The sequence below is a fragment of the Simochromis diagramma genome, unplaced genomic scaffold, assembly GCF_900408965.1.
Source record: "Simochromis diagramma unplaced genomic scaffold, fSimDia1.1 OVJJ01000602.1, whole genome shotgun sequence".
NCBI lineage: Eukaryota > Metazoa > Chordata > Actinopteri > Cichliformes > Cichlidae > Simochromis > Simochromis diagramma.
In genome coordinates, this window is record NW_024387040.1 from 1,529,220 (window position 1) to 1,551,316 (window position 22,097).

Below are 22,097 nucleotides of genomic sequence, written 5' to 3' on the forward strand. Positions count from 1 at the left end.
CTTTGCCGCAATTAAGACTTAATTATAAATCAATAAAAGAAGTCATTTGAATATTGATTTTTCCTTTTTCTTCATATTGTTAATATATTCCACACCCTGTCTGTGATTTTTTTTCCCTTCCGTTTTTGTTACAATTTTAAGGGGAATCAATATTTCCCTTTACAGTCATTCGAGAAGTGTTTTGGCGTAATTGGAGCCAAAAACACAACAGGATGTCTTGATGGGGTTTGATACCCAGAGGTGGTCAGGGGGTGAAAATATCACAGACCCTTAAATTGTGATGGATCCCCCCCCCAAATAAGAAAGGAAAAAAAAGAAAAGAAAAGAAGAGCTAATGATACTTTATAGCACTCAAACAGTGATCTCATTTTGGGAGATTTTGGGTGACATTTGTTGTCACGATGCCAAAAACGCATTTCCATAATTTTCACGGCTGACATTTTCTTTGATATGACACTGTATCAGAGCACACTCCAGAAATGATATCAATGCACCCCAGTAACCTGCATTTCATTTGATTAAATGATATCTTTGCTGTTTTATTTTCCTGCTCAGCCATTTTGAAGGGCTGTGAGATTTTCAAGTGGCGTGTCAGGGGCCGGGAGTCTAATGCATGGAAACATGGTGCTTTCTGTTTTCTGACGGCTAGCAGAGATAAGGTAGAGATATGGCTCTAGTACTGGCTCAAATCTAAAACAGATCCTGCTTGGGGGGAGGGGGGTGGTGGTTGGGGGAGTTTAGAAAGTGAAGGAGGGGAGGGAGGAGGAGGAAGGGAGGGGTGGAAGTAGTAAGAAAAGGGAATATTATCAATCCTCTAAGTGTCTGGCGGTGTCTCTCTTTCTTTCCCTCTTTCTCTCGCTCTTTTTCTCCCCACTCTCCTTCAGTAATCTGATTTATTCGAAGCATATGTGTGCTGCTCTGTCTTTGTCTGCTTCTATTAGGGCCAGTGGGGGCCCATATGACATTGTTTAGCCAGTAATGAAATGGACATTTTTTGCATGTTTTTGAGAAAGTCAGAGGAAAGCCAACACTCCTTATTTGTAACTGTCTGTGAATACCATCTCCAGGGCAGTACAATACCATCTCCAGGCCCAGGTCTGTGCATGTGTGTGTGTGTGTGTTGCGTGTGAACATGTGTGACTATGTGTTACAGGTTCCGTGTAGTCATTTTGGAGATGAATCTGAGCAACCTAATGAATATTTTGGCTTGAAGATATTTTTTTTCCCTTCTTCTGTTGCTTCTTATGAGTTCTGCCATCCTCTCTGACCTTAACACATTAGAGGCCCTGATGATGAACACATTTTTTGTTCTGCGCATGCCTCTATGACAAAAGACATGTCACATATAAAAACGGTTAAGCGCTAATGGAAGCTACATGGTGCTCGACTGAAGTCCGCAATCTGTAACAAATACAGTTACCGAAAACCATTTGAAATTAATAAAGTGACTGGAAACACGGTTAGGTTTTTTTTGTCATCTTTATATGTGTAAAATACACATTTTTAAACATTTCGTTTATCTGTCCTTTCTGTCTACTCAAATCTTCCCTTTGTTTTTCATCCAGGATTACAGTCTTGTTTTTTGGTGGCTCTGAAAGCAGATGGTTTTATGCAGCTAAAAACGGGACAGTAGCCCAATAGGATAAAGATCTGTTTAAGCATTATCCATTTGGCCACTGCCCGTCACAGGCCTATTTTAAGCATAGACACACACACACACGCAGCCATTCTCTTAAACCATGGCAGCCATTTTATTAGATTCCCTGTTTTCAGGCCTCGTATTAGTTCTCGGAAAATAAATGAACCTTGAATACATGACAAGGACCGGTCTGGTCAGTTGAAAACTATATCTATCCTGCTCGTATCTTTGTTTACCAGTGTAGTGATGGATGGAGAGATAACGGGTAAGTGGTGGCGCACAGGAACAGATGGGATAGGTATATGGACGGATAGCTGTGTGAAAAGATAGAAAAATAGATGGACAGATAGATAGATAAATGGATGGATAGCTAGACAGATGAATGAGACAGGGAGATCTTGTTGGGCTGATAGAGTTGAGCAGGTATGCCGAGAAACAGCTGCTTTCTTCATTAGGTTCATCTATCGATCTCGGACCCTTGTTTTGTGCGTGTGTGTGTGTGTGTTTGAGGGAGAGGAGAAAGACAGCAGGCTCTGTAGATAAGTGCTGGTAATAGAACAGAATGAATTCTTATCACAGAGATGGGAAGGCCATTAACCCTCAGCTCCTAGTTCTCTCTCTCGCTCTCTCTTTTTCTCCCTCCCACCGTCCTCCGGTCTGGACCTGACAGGTTCATGTTGGCAGGTGTGTGTGATATTTCCACTATGTGTGTGAGACTCTCCAAGTGCGTGCATGTGTGCGCATCTCAGCTGCCGCTGCGCAGACTGCCCTATCGGCCAGATGTTTATAATCAGGGGCTAGATAAATATTGGCCCGAGGAATCATAAAAGACCGGGAAGAAACAGAGAATAGAGAAAGAGACGGGAGGAGATGAAACAGAGGAGAGGAATCTTCTTTTCAAATTATTCTTAAATCCCTCAGTAAGCATGCCGTGCCGCCTCCTCAGTTCACCTACTCAGCCTAAGGTGATTCAAAAAGCCGAAATGCAATATGGCTGTTGTGTAAGATGCAGGTGTGTGTGTGTGCACGTGTGGAGGTGTACAGTAGGTGTGTTAGCCTATTGTATAAGGCCAGGTGTTGGGGCAACTTTTTTTTTATCCACCACTGAAACTTTTGAAGTCATATTTTTGTCCTGTGAAAACCCTTTTTGTATTTGCCATTAAAGAATCATTAACACCACCCTCCACACACACACACACACACACAGAGACACACACACCCATCCACCCAGTGCCCACAGCACTGAAAATGAAACCCTTCTTAACACGAAACAACAGTTTCTGTCTGCGCAGCAAGCAAGACATGCAAGCCTTTAATCTTGGCTATGTTTATTCATATGATTTTTTTTTCTCCCCCCTCTTTTTTTTTTCCAAAAGAGTAATAGGTGTTTTGTTAGTCGCCTGCAAGACAGCAGAGCGAGCAATTTGAGCGAAAGAAAATACAATGAAGAGTCTCAGGAAGTCGTAATTGACAACAACAAAGCAAATTTGGAGCTGCTGATACAAGCATTTTTTACACAAAAAGTCATTTTTTTCAGCTTTTTCTGTCAGTTCAACTTATTGACATTCACACCAGGAGCGAATTAAATGTGACAATCCTATTGTCTGGCTTTCAGAGTCGACCTGAAACAATATATATATATATATATATATATATATATATATATAAAATTTTTCTTGCTGGTGTAATAAGTTTGCGTGTTTTTAACAATAAATGGCTCAGTGTGGGTGGATTTGAGAGTGTGGATGGAAACATGTGTGTTTGCTTGTGCTGGTGTGTTTACATGTTAGCATGTGGGCTGTGGACTTATGTGCATGAAATGCATTGAAAGCTGCGTAGGAGTAAATGTGTGTTATACGCAGAGATATTCATGGTTAGGTGTGTGTGTGAGGGGGAGAGAGGGAAAGCGTGTGCGGGTGTGTGTGAGTGAGTTATTCCCAGGCCCTGTGCAGGAGCTGTAGACCCTCTCTGCTGGGTTGATGTTTAGTATTTTAGACATGCTACATTAACAACATCTGGTTAAGATCTAAATGCTTGTTAAACGCGCTGAAATTCGGGGGGAAAGGTACAGGGAGAACGAGGGAGAAAGGGGGGATAAAGAGGGAGAGTAGGGTAAATAAAGATTTGAGGGTGAGAGAATGGGAGGGGGGGGATCAGTAAGTCTGTAAGGTTATTACTCTGGCAGTATTACCACTGGCCCTTGACTATGTGTGTGTGTGTGTGTGCTTCGGTGTGTATACGTGTGTGTGTGTGTGTGCGTGGCTGTGACTGTGTGGGATGGTGTAATGTTTCAAAGCTTTCCCCCTAAAACCTAGAGGCCAAACTAGAGCCACGCGCGCGGCGCAGGAATGTGACATCACAGGGCCCCCTGTTGCTCACATATGCACACATGGTCTCACAGGGGACGTGACCAGAGTTGTAAGAAGAAATCAGCATCAACATCATGCCTAAGTTGAGGAGACACGGGAGTCAAATGTGTTGCACAAAAACATTAAGGCTTCATTATTAGCACAGATAAAATGGACCCAGTATCAAGCCTGCATTATTAGACAGACTTAACACTCTGAAAATGCCCTGCTATACGCAGTCCAAGCTACACAATAACAGATTCTTTGTCTTGTTATTTTAGCAGTTCTTATATATCGTATATTTTCTTTGGCAGCAATTACAGTTTCAGTTGATGCTCCAATTTTATGTTATCCATGATTTAAGATAAACAAAATGCAAAACAAGACTTTTTTTTTACTCCTTTACCCCTTTAATGAGCACCGTCCTAGCCCTAAGGAAGCAAATTAGAGGCAGCTCAACCCAGCTAATGAATTCAGCCATTTTGGAGTCTCCGTGTCCAGTTTCCTGGCGTGGCATTGCTCGACTGTTGTGTGCTGTACAACCGAGTCCTCCACCGGGCACATAATGACCCGGCATGGCGGTTATGGGCCCTTAGGGGGAGACAGGAGGGGGAGTGAGTGGTCTCAGAGCAGGTCATTATACAGCTAGAGGGCACACACATACACACACACATACACATGCACACAAACACACTGCACTCACACTTTCAATATATTCTTCATTGCCTCCATCTCCCATATGTCTAGTCCTCTATTTTTTCTTTTCAGACATCTCTTTCTCCTCCACTCTATCCTCCTGCGTCCGTCTGTTTAAAACTTGCTTTTCTATCTGTTTGCTTTTTGCTCTGCTTTGAAAAAATATGAGCATGTTTTGTTTGGGTTTTTTTTATTTCTACTACGGATGCCAAATTTCAGATACTATTTATTGGATAAACAAAACAGACATTTATGGGTAGGAATCTAACTGGTTACACTGGCTACTAACTGATAAAATCTCAAATCAAATTGATAGGTTGAATCTCTGATCATAAGACACTTAATTATTCTTTCTTTTTAACAGTTAAATATAGGCTTGTGTTGGTTGCAGCGTAATCGAAGCCAGGGTTTGTGGTTAGCTCGAGCTCACCGGCCGGCTTTAATGTTCCGACTGACCCACATCAAAGAGAATCCCACCAGGCTGCCAAAATCACACACCCTCCACAGTCTGGCCCACTTTGTGTGTGTGTGCACGCGCGCGTGTGCACGCACAGAGGCAGTGGAAGGTGACTGCGAAAGTTTTTGCTCTGTGTGTCCTCTGGTAGCGATTAAGTTGATGGTTAAGAGTCCCCCCGCTGCAGAATGCTCTGTCTCTCTTTAACACACACACTTTACACACACATACTTGCACATGACATTTCACATGCAAACATATGCAGTCACTGTCTCACTCGCGTGATCAATGGTACACATCCACGCTAACACGATGTAACATGCACAGTCATTCACGCGCTCACGTACACACCCGTGTGGTGTGTGAGTGTCAGGGTCAGTCAGAGGGCAGACGCTGTGCTGATGTATTGAGAGAGCTCGTCTGGGAATGTCCTCAGTGTGGAAACACATTCCCCATATGCACACACGCACGAACACACACATGCATGCGCGCGCACACACACCACAGATATAACTGACTAGAAGGGGAAAGGAGAAAAAAGCACTGATGAGGCCCAGATGATCACCCCCTCCTGTTCTCTTTTTTCTCTTTCTTCACCCACTCTTCACCCTCTTCCTTCCTCTCCTTCAGTCTTTCTGTTCATTGTCTCATGTTTCTCCTGTGTTTTGTCTGGCTACAGGTAGACTGCCCCCTAGAGGTTTGTTAAGACCCTGGTTTGATATTGTTAAGATCACACACTGCAGTTCAGACCACTTTCACTTGACTTATTTCCTCCTCTGCTTGCTGTCATCTGTTAGAAGAATGACTTGATTAATTTGCAGTTTGACCAGCTTAATGGGCGAATACAAAAATGTGCAATAAGTCATTGTGAAGATCATATTCAGAAGTAAAAAAAAACACAAAAAATTATTCAGAGTTGTCATGTAATGGTAACGAACTAGCTGTAATTCACACATTTTTATTTATCATCACAGATGGCAAATTTATTTATGGGATAAATGATATGGTCCCGTAGTGCATTATAGGGATAATATCAAATAAAAATAATTGCTATTAAACTTTTATGACCATCTTTTTAAATTAATTGAATAAATGATATGTAACAACTCACTTTTTTCCTTCTACTTTATAAACGTTTCTATTATTTTGACACACTAACTTGACCTTGCAGTATATAAGATCTACTAACGCGTGTTTTTTTTCTCAGTATTTCTGTTTTGACCCTTACCCCTCCACCCCTCCCACCGCATGCTTATGTGAAACATGCTGTTCGATTTGTACCGTTTGCTTTTCCTTGGCTTTGAACAAAAGTCAAGCATAGAGAAAAGATAAACCAGTGATGAAGGACTTTGGTACCCACCACACACGTGCAGCATTTACACCAGCACACACGCGCACACATGGATACACAGTGTGCGTCCTCTCCCCCCTCCGTATGAAGGTGAGGTGAATTAAAATACAAAGATGGACGCTGCAGCACCAGCAGTGAAAATTGCAATTTCTGCAGCCCGGCCTCTCTTGGCTGACAGGAGATATTTCATCTCCGTTGTCACCGATGTATTAATAAAACATCAGGAGCAGAGTGCAGTCCCAGTCTTTCATACACACACACAAACACACAGACTGTGTGTACACAGCGTGTACAGCAGCCACGTGTGCAAATGCAAAAATATAACAGTGTTCATGAATACAGGCACACGCACACAAACACAACTGCAATTTTCCTCCTCAATCACATGCCTGCATCTGCCATGAAAATTTCATGCTGTATATAATGTCCACTTAATGTGTTGCCGCTTAAAGCAATGGCGCCAGCGCTTAGTCTGTGTGTCTGTATGTGCTTTTTTGCATGTGTGTGTGTACTCACACCACATGGTATTTGAAAGGGTTAATCATATCATGTTTCCAAAGGGGTGTGTGTGTGTGGTGGTGGTGGGGTTGCAGACCTCTTTTGCTCATCGTACAATGGCCAAAGTGATTGTATGCAAATGCAAGCTGACCTCAATGCACCCTTTGCCTGATTTCTGTGAATATGTGTGTGAGTGTGCCTGCGTGTGCTGTGTGTCTGTGTTATAAAATATGGTTATTAAGGCGGTACAGGATTGATGAGCTCAGCTCTTTTATACACACTCACCCATGCACACAGACACACACCGGTTTCATTCTCCAGCAGAGTGAGGGGTTTGTGTTGAGAGCGAGACCCCCCTTTCCCCCATTTAAAAGACATGAAATTTGTAACGGTTTTTCCTCTGTGTGTGTCTGCGTGAACGTGATACTCTGCGTGTGTGTGATTTGATGCCTGTTTGCAAGTGTTTCTGTTTGATTTTGCATTGGTGTGTGCTAGTCCTGAGATGGAGGAGGGCACTATATTGTGTGTATATTTATATATATGTGTGCGCGTGTGTGTTTATATGTGTGTGTGTGTTCGTGCCATGTGTGCATGCGCATGCCTGGTTATCTGGCCTCTCTCAGACTGCTCAAAATTCATTACAAAGTGACATCAGCCCAGCCGGAGACAAATGATGGCTGGATGAAAGGGAGCGCTGGGGCTCGGCTAGGATTAGTGTTAGCTTGTGCTGGCGACACATATATACACATACACACACACACACACATGCGTACACACTCGCACACATGCACACACTTTAATCCACTGGCAGAACACTGCAGATACACAGAATTATCAAACAAGGGGCTGAACTCTCAGAGATGGGTAGGCTAATCTGCTAATAGTGCAGAGCTGCACGTGTGTGTTGGTTTGTGTTTTGGCGTGCGCACGCAAATACACACACACATACTTTTTAGCAAGGCGTGCAAAAATACGCAGACACACTATTTCTGTACGGGGTAGTGGTGAGCATGACCTACACAATCTCATGTTATTTTGCTTTTCATTTTTCCCATTTTTTCCCCCCGGATTTTACAGCAGGATGTGTGTTGTAGGCTGTCAGTGTTAATGTGTGCCTCAATTTGGTAGAGCTGTGTATTTTTTCCAGTTGTCGCAATAAAGCAGAATGATAGCGTTTCCACATAATTATGTTTTTACATTACAACAGCATAATTTGTGTTTCCACCATGCTGTAATATTTGTCTAACCTGAAATAACACTTTAAATGAATAGAAGAAAAGTAAAAATGCTTATTTAAAATGAAATATATGGACAAAAAGTCATTATTATGCAATGTCAGTAAATAATATTCTTTATTTTTTTGAGAAGTGCATGTTGAAGAGAGGCACCCGAAATGACTGAAGCCGTTTCCCCGGAGGCCATATTTTGTTGTCACACAACCTTTCAGCTTTCAGGCCATGGATGTATTATGTTTCACCCACTAGAAGTGGCAGAGCGCGGCTGTTTTCAACAAAGCATGTGTTTAAGTCAATAACATTATTTGCTGGTGAGATATGCTGTTCAGTGGGATACGTTTACTCTAGAAAAAGGTGTTTATGGGAATAAAGCAAACATATAAAAGCTGGAATATTTCTCTAATATCACACTGCAATATATGTTAGAACATCTGCAGCTTTCAGAGTCAAACACCATGAAATTTTCTTTTTCCAGTGCTGCCCTTACAGCCATCGAATGTGTTTTAGAGAGCTCTGCAGATAATGAAGTTGTTGTTTGTGTGTGTGTGTGTGTGTGTGTGTGTGCATTTTCAGAAGAAACTTCTGAGGACAGTGAGAGACCTCCTCGCTCCTCCTCCAGGCCCGGGCTCAACCTCAGCGACCGAGACTCGGCTGACAGCAGGAAAACTGACCGTAAGTCTGCGCGCGTGCAAACTGTGCGCACAAAACACATACGAACCACAAGCCTCTCGTCTTAAGTTATTGTTCATGTGTCGCTCTCCCTCAGATAAGGTTCTAATGTGTGTGTAACATGTGAATGCTGCTGACTAGCCTCCATGTGACCCGCTTTAATCGTTTCCATCTGACAGAAAGAGAAAAAAGGAGAGACGGGGGAGTGGGGGAAACAAGAAGAGGAAGGAAAAAAGGACAGAAAGAGAGAAGGATAAGTTGAGTGTTGTGGATATTACCAGGCAATGTCCAGGCCCCAGATTATTTTTTAATCAAATCAGTTTGCGTGCTTGTAATTTATAAGCGCCTTGCATTAATCTTTTCTCGTTCTTGTGCCCTCTCCGATGACATATTAATTTTTCATAAGCGCAGGATTAGATGGGGGGCCTGTGTATATGTTTTTCTAATATTGCACTGCATCCCTGCAACCCTTAAATTAGTTTTTTCCCTGCACTCTCCCTTCATTTTTCTTTCTCTCCCATTTTTTTTTTTTCCTGGCTCAATCCATCCCTTAATTGTTGTCCAATCTGTGAACCTATCGCAGGCATTACCTTGGGTAGAAAAAAAAATAGCACGAGATAGAAAGAGGGGGAAAGGAGAAACAGTTTATTCGTTTGTAAGTATAGTGAAGCAGGGAGGGGCAACAATCTGTAAAAGGCGACTTGGCGTCGCTGTTATTTTGGGCGAGGTATGGAGCACATAATGCCTCTGCTGTGAAGCTGTGGTCAGGATGGCCCTGGCTTTGTTAGATTTGATTTACCCAAATATGAATTCATATGGTTTTCTTATGTATGAGATGGAAATCCATGGCTGGGAATGAATATTACATGGGGCTTCTCTCTCTCTCTTTTTTCCCCGCTCTGTCTTTGCATGGGGTTCTCATTCTTTCTGCCCCTACTAATGTCTCTTCTACTCTTTCACTCTTGCCCCCCGACTCACACACACACACATACACTTCCAACTACACCCTCTATCCATCTGAAGCTCCCTCCCCACCTTCTCTTCCTAGCATGCCATACCTAGCTCCATAATGTGAGGCTCAATGAGCCAGAAGGAGAGCTGAGTGAGGCTGGGGCCTATTAGTTTAGCTAGTCATCTATCTTTCAGCTCTATCTCTGTGACAGGCCTGTCTGACAGACTAGCGGGGGGAACCACCATCCATGCATTTACTGCTGCATATTACCACCAGCGCCATTTAACACCAGAGCACACATGCAAAAAAAAAAGGGAAAAAGAAAGAAACCCACGGTGTTCTTAAGCGTGCCTACGTATGCGAGCATTCTTGAGTGTAGTGAAGCTTATTTAATAAAGCAGAAATGTATTCCCTTTTTTTTTTTTAATTTTTATGAATAATTTGTTCTAGGAGTCGCCTTGGGGGTAAGGTTTTAGTTTGTCTAGGAAGGCAGATATAATATTGCTAGTGGCGCTTTTTTTGGTGTTTTATTATGCATTTGCTTTAAAGGAGACTTGAGAAAGTCAATTGCCAGAAAATGTAAAGTGGGGGTGGTGGTGTTGTGGGGGGGCGGGAGATCCTGGTGTGTTATCAGGCTGTTATTCTGGGGCCTTGTTTTTGTTTTGTCTGTTTGTTTTGATTTTTTTTATAAGTAGGCAGATTTAACATTTCCTTCATCAGGCCTAAATCTTGAGATCTATGTGTGTGTGTGTGTGTGTGTGTGTGTGTGTGTGTGTGTGTGTGTGTGTGTGTGTGTGTGTGTGTGTGTGTCCATATGGTATCTCCAGGGAAGGGATTACAGTGTGACCAAGTGAGCAGTGTATTTGCGCACTTCATCTCCAAGACCAAGAGTCTTTAAACAAAGAGGGGCCGATAGATAGATAGAGAGGGGAGAAGAGGGAAGGAGCGAGAGAGAGAGAGAGAGAGGTGAAAGGGTGGGGGAGGGGCAAGGAACCAGCGAAAAGAGCTGTTTCCCTTTCTTCATTTACATTGTCTTGTTTTAATCCCGTGTCACTTCAGATTAATTATAATCCACGTTACATTTTCCATGCAAATGTCCTCAGTGTGGATTACTTCCAGATAGCTTTATGCTGTTTGTGTAGATGGCACATGTCGCCACCATGGCTCAGGGGCCCACTTCTTATAAATAATCAACTAAACAAAGGCCCCGGCATAGAAATGAGCCTGTCAGGCAGCCTAAGGAAATTACAGATCTCTACCTGCTTCAAATTAGCACAGAAATTACTCATTGTTCCTCCAGTCAGATGTTATGTATTATTGCGTGTGCAATTTTGAATCGTGAAGATACGGGCGAAACGAAACGCATTCACATGCAAACAAGATCTCATGTTAAATAATTCTATATTAGCTTGTTTATATTCTGAATATTTGTGTGTGTGTGTCTGTTTTTTTAATGTGCATGCATCTTGCAAATTTCCCCCAACTTGAGAGGATAGCTGTGCTCCTTTTCTGTCTCTCTCTCTTATATGAGATTAAAATATATTAAAGATATTAGCATGTTTAATTACAAGCCTGCAGCATTTCCTTTGTGCATGCACTATGTGTGTTTTCTGTGTAATGACAGCTTGTTGAATGTCTCCGACAATTTGTCAAATGTGACAAGGCCACGCTCATATTTATCTCTCATTAGAACACAAGCTGGAGATGGAAGAGAAGGGAAGGCTAGTCATTAAAAACACACAAACTACAAGACAGCTGCTGTTTAATAGCCTTTCTTTCTTTGACTCTCTCTCCATCTGACTATGTCTCTGCCTCTCACCATTTCAATCTTTTTCCAGCCTCCTTCTCTGTGTACTTCCCTCCGGCAAGATCTGGGCCCTGCTGAGTGCTTCAGTGGGAGTTTGGGGTTCAGAGTGTGTTGCTGTAATGTTATCAGGTGACCGGGGGTCAGCCTAATGTGTAACCTCAGAGCAGTAGGCCAGTAAATCATGCTGGCCAGCCCTCCCTGGCCCGCTTTGGCCAGCTCTCCTTCCTAGATTTACTGCTCCGTAACCTTAGCCAGTCTGCCAGGGCTCAAGACAGCTAAATTGAATACTAAATCCAAGCCACCCAGCCCACACTCCCACACCACCGCCCCGCTCTCCGCTCTGTGTTTGCTGGGCTTTTTTGTATTTCGATTAAATGAAATGACAGGAGTGGAATCATCAATGGAATTGATGCAGCATGTTAAAAGAAGATAGAGGACGAGGAAAAAACAGGGGAAATGGTTACAACAGGTTTATTTCACTGTCAACTTTATCCCGATGATGCAGCCGAGTTTACGTATAGTCAGTCCTGAAGACACTGATGATGATTCAGTGACATACTTGGACAGTTTGTGTGAAAAACTCACTTGGTCAGTCTGCTTTGTACAAAAAATCTTTTTTTAAGCAAAAGGGCGGATTCCAAATGGATCCCCAGAAAAAGCAAGAGCTACAGTGGCATTGTTGGTTCCCCTGCCTTTCGAGGAACTATATGGGACAAAAATACCCCGAGGCCGTGGGCTTCTCTGTCCCTCACTGTCATTTTTTCTCGTTCTCTCCTCTCCCCGTTGTTCTGCCTTTTACCCCATTGCTCCGTGCCTCTCTCCACTGGAGCGTCCACTTGCGTCTATAGAAGTGTATGTGTGCGTATGTGGCTACCTAAACATCCCTGACAGTTGCAAATAAAGATGGGTGGTGTGTGTACCGCTCTCTCCCCCTGCAATGCAAAAGGGGTTGAGTGTCATAAATCACCTTTTGATTTATCTAATCAACTCAGGTCCTGCTCCATGCAGACATTTGTCATTGGTGGAAGGGGGTTAGGGGGTTGAAGGGGCAATTTCAGGTTTATTCTACCCCTCCATTTCAATAGGCTGCAGCTGCTGGAACCCACATGTGGAAGAGGGGATGGAGGAGAGCCGGAGAAGGGAGGGGAAAGTACAAGGGGGGAGGAAAAGGAAAAAGGACAGTCATTAAGTATGGGGTGCAGACTCAGAGACAAAAGAAAATGAGAGAAGAGTCTTCTGATTCTCTCTTGTTCTCAGTCATGTGCTCTCCTGTTATTTCTCTTGATTTACTTAAGTTATCCAAGCACTATTCATTGCAAGAATATGTGGCTTGTTAAGAACAAGGTTTTAGGGATATTTAGATTTTCCTCTCGTGGTTTTATGGATAGTTTTTGGATTGCGGTTGCCATTGTATTTATTTGTCCTACTGGTAATTATATTCTTGGAAGACACTCTACAATTTTGAATGCAATTCTATGCCTCAAAATAGGTTTATTATTCACTGGCAGAGCTTGCTATTGAAAGCTCCTAAGTGACCGTAGAAAGAACTCCTCTCTCATTCAGGGTTAACCAACTGTTTTTTCTTCATATGAGTTGGAGCATAAGCATAAGTGTTGATTAAAGCAGCGGGTCAAAGACATTCAAAACAGAAGGACAGATCTTCATGTTGCACACACACAGACGAGCATTTACATTCAACATGACAGTAATCAATGGTGATGTGTGCCCCCCCCCCCCCCCCCCCCCCCCCCCCACACACACACACACACACACACACGCACACCCTCCACATTGTAAATGTGTTTGCAGGCTCTCGTCCAACAATCGCCTCATCTCCTTTCTCAGGGATGTAATTTAGTTGCAAATTGACTGGAAGACGGAGGCAAAAATTGAAAGTTGAAATTAGAAATGGTTATAGTAAATATAGGAGGCGGGGCACGGACTCGGGAAAGGTCAGGTGATATGACGGGCGCTTCCAGCCTGCACCGATCTGACCAATGGAGTGTCAGAGGCCTGATATGAAGCACAAAATACACACGCATATTTGCACATAGACACGCGCGCGCGCGGACACACACACGCTAGCCCTGCAGGGGCCATCACAAGCAGTGGAAGACGAGATTACCTCGCTCTTCTGAGCTGCAGAGCAATTCTCGGATGTTCTTGGAAATTCACATTGTGCCCTTGTGTGTGTGTGTGTGTTTTTTTTTCTTCACTCTCCCCTTTCTCTCTTTCTTCCTTTCTTCCCTCCCTCCTTCTCTCTTGTCACTTTCCTTGACAGGCCAATATTTCAGGCTCCAGATATAGGGGATTACAAATAAAATAAGTGGAACGCCTACTTAATGCAACAGAATTAAAATGCATGAACGGGCCGGAGGAATTGATATGCGCCCAATACAAACACGAGCCACAGAATAATATGAAATACAAAATGTTTTTTTTAGCCCCCTCTCCATGTATCAGTGCTTTGATTTCCCTTTTTTTCCATTTGTGCATCTAGCGTGAAGCGTTGATTCGCAAGAGTGAGGCTCACATATTGCCTTGAGTGACCAGACGAGGGAGGGGAAGCGGGAGGAGGGGAGGGGTGGGGGGGTAGCTTAGGGAAGAGAGCGAGGAAAAGGGAGGGAAGGAGGGAGGGAGCGTTGCTGTTGCTGTGTCTTTGTGTTGTGCAGAGTGGGTAAATTGCAGTGGCAGAGTATAGCAGGGCCTGCACGGCCTGTATCTTAGGATGAGGCTAATGAAAGATTTATCAGTGGCTGCAGCATTTACTAAATACAACCAGAGGCTGATCTCTCCACACTGAGCCCTGCTGTTAACATCACACACGCTTACACGCACACATACAAACAGACACACACAAGTAGCGCTGGTACTGTACCACCAGCCGTGACAAAGCCCTGAAAATTTAGCATCTTATACAGACACAGGAGTTGTCGAGGCAGCTGGGGAAATGTATATGAACTAATGAAGTGTATAATATTACCATAACATTTAATGTATGTCGTGCTGTGATAATGAGCCTGCCCGAGTTTTTCCTATTTTACATGTCCTCGGGGCAGTGGCACGTCAGCATATGTGAATGTGAATAATACTCTTCATGCTTGTATCCATGCTAATGTTGTCCTGGTGTCAGACTCTTTTTTTTTTTAAAGCCATCACCTATAATACATGTGTTGATGTTATTCAGTTATTTGTAAAGCGGTAATTATTTAATGATTGTTTTATGATCCCATACAGCCACAAAATATCACAATTAGATTTTATTGGCCCATTCAAATCGTGCATATTCTGAATGGGAGAGGTGAAAGTGGGGCAGCTCATTGTTACAAAAGATAGCAAACATGACAAACCACACATTTATGTTATGTTCACAAATGATCCAATTCCATTGCGAGGGATGTGAGAATTTTATCAATTTTTATCATGTATATTTCACATGTTACAGATTAATACATCCATTTCTCATTTAATATGCAGGATATATTAGATGCTCTACTTAATATTCTTCTCCTGTATTCCAAAAACCTTGGAAAAAAACAAGTTTGCCATTAATATTGTTGTATTTCTGTTTAAAAAAATATATGTATCATAAATATTTGGAATATTAAAATATACAAATGCAGACATTTAAACTGGGAATATAAATACTGAATATTTAGTTGATGAAATCCATTCACTTTTAACCTTTTGCATTCTCTGTCCCCTCTTCTCTTTGTCTCGCCACCACCTGCTAGGACTGAATGCCGTGTCTAAAGAGGTTACCGGACCGAATGCTATGGTTAAACATTCTCTCCTGCCAGATCGACAAATGGAAAGCCCACCTAAAAGGCCAAAGTCTGCTGAAGGGAAGACCTCAGCTAATGACCAGGTTTGTGTAGTTTTAAAAGGAAACTCCCAGTTGCGTTAGAAAATGTCACCTGTGTTGTTCTTATCTGTTCCTCATTTAGTGTTTGCGGATCTGTATACTGTGTTCACCTTGCTAAAGAAAATCCATCTAGGTTATGGTGCTTATCTATGTACCTATTCAAAATGGCTATTTAAATTCCATATACTAGTTGGACTTTGTCATTGGATCTACAGAAAGCTAATAGCCACTGAGGCAGGTTTGTCTTCATAAGCACTAATGAAATCTAACCTTCACTGTCACTGTGGGATGAGCTAATGGAAGATACTTAACTATAAGAAGCAGAAATGTTAAGCCAAGCATTTAGCAATTCCTGGCGCCGGCTTTCATTCAAAGGGTTAAATGCATCCTACTATTCCCCCTCTGACATAGCTTTTCAGCATCAAGCACAATAGGCCGGCCTTTGTGTCCTTAAGTGGAATACCTGCACTAGCCTTAGGACTCCTTGCCTGCTTCTTTTCCCCTTTTTGCATCTCTTTAAATTATATGTGTTTTTAAATTAGATTATGAAGTATTAGCTCGTCTGGTTCTGGTAGGAAGGAAGACTTAGTCATTTCAGAAATGGATTCTATTAAGACAGGTGGTAGGGAGGCAGCTATGCTCAGAGTACTCGCTGTAATGAGGGCAAGGCATAGCTTAGGAGAGTACACACCTTTGTCATCTGCAATCTCCTGATTAGAAATTCTGGCCAATCTTGTTTTCTACTAATAAAATGGCACGACTTAAAAGATTTAAACAAATTACATGAAAGATGGTTGATTTATGTTTTCTAGGTCAAGTTGGGCATGGTAACTGGGGGCCGGGTGGCAGATAGTGAGGATTACCAAAAATTCTTGTTTTGACAGATTTAGTGGAATTTTAAAAAGTAAGGTGTGACCAGTGAGGCGGGTGGCTGGCTAATTTAATGGCCGTGCAGTGCAAGAATGATACCCACTAAAGTACATTGAGCGTAATAAGTAACTTCTGCTCTTGAATTAAAGGAAAATATTTTCCTTTTCTTTAAAATCATTTCATTATTTCCCCACCTAGTTATTGTGCTGTCTTGTTTTTTAGGTTCAGCAGTGTCCGTACTGCAACTACAGCAGTAAAGATGCCAACCGTATGCAGCTACATGTTATGTCCCAGCATTCCATGCAGCCAGTGATCCGCTGCCCACTGTGCCAGGATGTCCTTAGCAACAAAATCCACCTGCAGCTACATCTCACTCACCTTCACAGCGTGGCACCCGATTGTGTGGAAAAGCTCATTCTGACTGTATGTAGAAGTAATGACTAGAAATACAATTTGTTTGAGTGTGTCTGTTAGACTGTGTGTGTGAGAGCAAACTGCACATTCAAATCAAAAAGAAATTGTGATGTTACTTGTTGTTGTTGCTAAATGTTCTCTCTTGAGATGCTCCCATAATCTTGAATGTTGTTACTGTCCACCGAGAGAAGCAAATTCTTTCCCTAAAATAAGCTTTGATTTCAATACAAGAAACAATTTGGCACGCTTCCTCTGCACTTTCTATATCAGATTATAAATTGGTATAATAACAATCTTTGGTCTTTGCAGGTTGTTGGACCTGAAACAGCAACACCAAATAATATAATGCACCCCCAGACTGAACAAGAGAGAAGTATGTCGTTAATGGATTCCTCTACCTCTCTCATAGATGGGTCAGGAAAGTCTCATGGTGAGCAGAATATGTAGCATACACTGTTTTCTTTCTGTCATTAATTTGTTGCCCAGATGATGGTAAAGGTCCACTGAAGAACTTGAGTGTGTAATTTTCTATGTATTTGTCAAAAAATACTGACTGACGAGAACCTTACATTGTATTTTCTATGTGTAGGAAACATTTCAAAGGATGAGCTGGCCAATCAAGACAAGAATGATTTAGACCTGCAGCGTGAGGAACTCAAGCCCCCAAAGGAGGCCTCAGAGGCCCCAGATTGGAAGAGAGCCAGTGGATTAAGACATGATAGCAAATCCCCTGATAATCTGCAGGAGCATCTCAGTGAGCTCCAAAGACTTCAGCAACAGCAACAACAGCTCTCTGTATCAGATCGTCATGTCTACAAATATCGTTGCAACCACTGCAGTTTGGCCTTCAAAACAATGCAGAAGCTTCAGATACATTCTCAGTACCATGCCATCAGAGCAGCCACTATGTGCAGCCTTTGCCAGCGCAGCTTCAGGACATTCCTGGCCCTCAGGAAGCATTTAGAAAATGGGCACCCTGAACTTAGTGAGGCTGAGGTGCAGCAACTCATAGGCAATCTGCCACTGAATGGAGATATCACAGAGAGTGAGGCCAGGGCCTTGGAGGAAGCTCAGGCCTTTGAACATGACTTGGACAAAGATGATGAAATGGACCAGGAAGAAAAGCCCAGTCCCACAGGAAGTGACAGTAGCTCCCTGCTAGATGACATGGGAGCAGAACCAAAACGGACCCTACCATTTAGAAAGGGGCCCAATTTTACAATGGAAAAATTTCTGGACCCTTCTCGACCTTACAAGTGCACAGTATGTAAGGAGTCCTTCACCCAGAAGAACATCCTACTAGTACACTATAACTCAGTTTCCCACCTACATAAATTGAAAAAGGTCCTTCAAGAGGCATCAAGCCCAGTTCCACAAGAGCCAAGCAACAGCATTGACAACAAACCATTTAAATGCAATATTTGCAATGTTGCATATAGCCAAAGTTCAACACTTGAAATTCACATGAGGTCAGTTCTACATCAGACCAAAGCAAGAACAGCCAAAAATGACATGAGCAGCAGCAGCAGCAGCAGTATCTCTGGAACTAGCGGTCCAGTATCTTCGAAAAGTCCAGGCCCAAGCACACAAGGGAATGCAAGCAATTTAGATGCTGCAAGAAGTGGTACACCTTCTTCTAACAAAGAAAACACTGTTGAACCCAAAGAACCTAACAGCAGTAACAACTCAAAACAAGCAGCAACTACTGACCATGTTTCAGCACAGGCAAGCAGCCAACAATCAGCACAGTCCTCAGCCCAACTGCAACTGCAGCTTCAACATGAACTCCAGCAACAGGCTGCTTTCTTCCAGCCTCAGTTCCTCAATCCAGCTTTTCTCCCCCATTTTCCAATGACCCCAGAAGCATTACTGCAGTTTCAACAGCCGCAGTTCCTCTTCCCATTTTACATACCTGGGGCAGAATTCAACCTTAGCCCAGAACTTGCGCTGCACTCAGCTGCAGCTTTTGGAATGCCTGGTCTTACTGGATCATTTCTAGAAGACCTGAAGCAGCAGATGCAACAGCAGCACCAGTTACAGCAGGCTCAAGTCCAGCAACAGGTTCAACAGCAACAGCAGCAGCAGGCTTCTCAATCACAGTCACAAATTCTGCAGCAGAAAAACCAGCAACTGCAGAACCAGAAAGCAAAAATGGAAGCTAGCATAGTCTCAGTTTCAGAAATACAAATGTCTAGAGATGCAGAGGACCACCTGGAAAAACAGGAAAACAGGGCGAAGATGGAAAATGGAGGTGATGCATTGAATGATGTAGGAAAGGACAACAAAGAACCCAAAAAGTCAAAGTTTTCAGAGCCTCTGATTCCCCCTCCACGTATTGTGTCAGGAGCAAGAGGTAATGCAGCAAAAGCGCTATTAGAGAATTTTGGATTCGAGTTGGTGATCCAGTACAATGAAAACAGACAAAAAAACCAAAGGAAAAGCAAAGATGGACTTGAACAAGTAGAAATGAATACTGATAAGCTTGAGTGTGGGATGTGTGGAAAGCTCTTCTCTAACATGCTTATTCTCAAGAGCCACCAAGAACATGTGCATAGTCACTTTTTCCCATATGTGGAACTTGAAAAGTTTGCCCAGCAGTACAGAGAGGCTTATGACAAACTTTATCCAATAAACCCTTCTTCACCAGAGACACCACCGCCGCCACCACCTCCTCCTCCTCCTCCTCCGCCACCTCCTCCTGCTCCAACCCCAGTGACAGCTCCTCAGCCTGCTGCCATGTCTGTGGCCAAGCCTCAAACTCCAGTACCTTCACCGGTTCCTGTTTCCCATCAGAGTTCACACCAACCCTCTCACCAGACACAAACGCCCCAGCCACCGCCCCCACCTCCACCACCTACTGCCCCCCCTGCACCACCCCAAGTGCAGCTACCTGTTCCCTTGGATCTGCCCCTTTTCCCGCCTCTAATGATGCAGTCTGTCCAGCACCCAGGGCTACCCCCTCAGCTGGCCCTCCAGCTGCCCACTATGGATTCGCTGTCCACGGACCTTACACAACTCTGCCAACAACAGCTGGGTCTTGATCCAAACTTCCTCCGCCACTCTCAATTTAAGAGACCGCGCACCCGCATCACCGATGACCAACTCAAGATTCTTCGCGCAAACTTTGATATTAACAATTCTCCTAATGAAGAGCAAATTCAGGAGATGTCAGAGAAGTCTGGCCTGCCCCAAAAAGTTATAAAGCACTGGTTCCGTAACACCCTTTTCAAAGAAAGGCAGCGAAGTAAAGACTCTCCCTACAACTTCAGTATTCCTCCCATTACAACACTGGAAGACATTCGATTGGAGCCCCAACTAAGTGCACAGGAATACCACAGAGCAGACTCAATGATGAACAAGAGGTCCTCCAGAACCAGATTCACTGATTACCAGTTAAGGGTACTTCAAGATTTCTTTGACACTAATGCCTATCCAAAAGATGATGAGATTGAGCAGCTCTCCACTGTGCTCAACCTGCCATCACGAGTCATTGTGGTGTGGTTCCAGAATGCTCGCCAGAAAGCTCGAAAGAGCTATGAGAACCAGGCAGACTCTAAAGACAGTGAGAAAAAAGAGCTGACTAATGAACGATACATCAGAACCAGCAACATGCAGTACCAATGTAAGAAGTGCAACATTGTGTTCCCACGCATCTTTGATCTTATCACTCACCAGAAAAAGCAGTGTTATAAGGATGAAGATGAGGAAGTTAATGACGACAACCAATGCGATGAGTATTCAGATTCTCCTGAGCAAGGTCCATTTAAGATCACCCAGGGACCTTTAGACATACCTAAGCATTCCCAAACAGGAACTCCCAGTAGTTCTGGCTCAAGCTCCCCTGTGATGTCCTCTCCTCGTACTACCATGGGCAAAATTTCCCCCAAGCCAGATTTGACCCTTGAAACCGAAGTTAAACAAAACGAGACTGCCCCTTCACCAGTGATAAAGTCACTACCAGAACCAAGACCATCTAAGGCTTGCACACCGCAGCCACCTCCACAAAAAGCCCCCCAGGCACAAATGTCAAGACCCCATTCCCAGCCTCAGGCAGCTGCAGTTCCCTCAAGTCCACTTTCCCTGGCACTGTCTTCACTTACAAATAGCCTTTCCCATCAGATGCTTCAGTACCAGTGTGATCAGTGTAAGATAGCATTCCCCACTCTAGAGTTGTGGCAGGAGCACCAACACATGCATTTCTTGGCTGCTCAGAACCAATTTCTTCACTCACAATTCCTTGAAAGACCCATTGATATGCCCTATATGATATTTGACCCCAACAACCCCCTTATGGCTAGCCAGCTGTTATCTGGAGGTCTCTCCCAAATCCCATCTCAGAGTAGCTCTGGCTTAGCTTCTGCTGCAGGCTCTGGGGCGATGAAGAGGAAACTTGATGACAAAGAAGAAAGTGCCAATGACAAAGATGGCGGTAACAGTAGTGAAGAGCAACACAGAGATAAGCGTTTAAGAACCACCATCACACCAGAACAATTGGAGATTCTTTATGACAAATACCTACTTGACTCTAACCCAACAAGGAAGATGTTGGACCATATTGCACGGGAAGTTGGCTTGAAAAAGAGAGTTGTGCAAGTTTGGTTCCAAAACACCCGCGCTCGAGAGAGAAAGGGGCAGTTTAGGGCTATAGGGCCCTCCCAGTCTCACAAGAAATGCCCCTTTTGCAGAGCATTGTTTAAAGCAAAATCTGCTCTAGATAGCCACATACGATCTAGACACTGGCATGACGCTAAGCAGGCAGGTTTTAGCTTGCCACCAAGCCCAATGATGAATCAAGACAATGAAAGAGGTGAAAGCCCCAATAAGTATAATTTCTTTGACTACCCACAGCTGCCTACCAAGACTGAGCCAAATGAGTATGAGCTACCCACTGCATCCTCAACCCCAGTCAAACCATCCGAGGCGCAAGTAAAAAACTTCTTAAGCCCTTCATCCTTAAAAGCTGAAAACTGTGATGAAACTGAAGGGCCTAATATTAATTCAGCAGAAGTTTCATCTTATGATCTCAGTAAGATGGACTTTGATGAGACATCATCAATTAACACAGCCATTAGCGATGCTACAACCGGAGATGAGTATAATAACAATGAGGTTGAAAGCCTTACTGCCAATGGAGGAGACAAGCTAAGTGACAACAAAAGTGGCCTGATGCCAAATTCTGATAGTGGCAATGAAAGGTTCCAATTCAGCATGGTGAGCCCTGCCCTCAGCTTCTCTGGAAAAGACTGTGACTCTTATTTTAGCTCCAGAGATGATGAATTTGATGAAAACAATGACAGGA

General features: G+C 43.4%; 1 protein-coding gene across 4 annotated transcripts in view; it reads left to right on the plus strand.

The window, feature by feature from the left end:
• The window catches only part of zfhx4 (zinc finger homeobox 4), a 93,941-nt gene that overhangs the window by 66,238 nt on the left and 5,606 nt on the right, over window positions 1-22,097 (plus strand). For all 4 annotated transcript variants that reach the window (XM_040044249.1, XM_040044247.1, XM_040044246.1 and 1 more), the window contains exons 7-11: window positions 8,795-8,893; window positions 15,384-15,517; window positions 16,607-16,807; window positions 17,108-17,228; window positions 17,388-22,097. The exon at window positions 17,388-22,097 is cut by the window's right edge and continues 705 nt beyond it. In XM_040044249.1, the coding sequence (XP_039900183.1) occupies window positions 8,795-8,893; window positions 15,384-15,517; window positions 16,607-16,807; window positions 17,108-17,228; window positions 17,388-22,097 (5,265 nt within the window). The remainder of the gene's footprint in view (window positions 1-8,794; window positions 8,894-15,383; window positions 15,518-16,606; window positions 16,808-17,107; window positions 17,229-17,387) is intronic.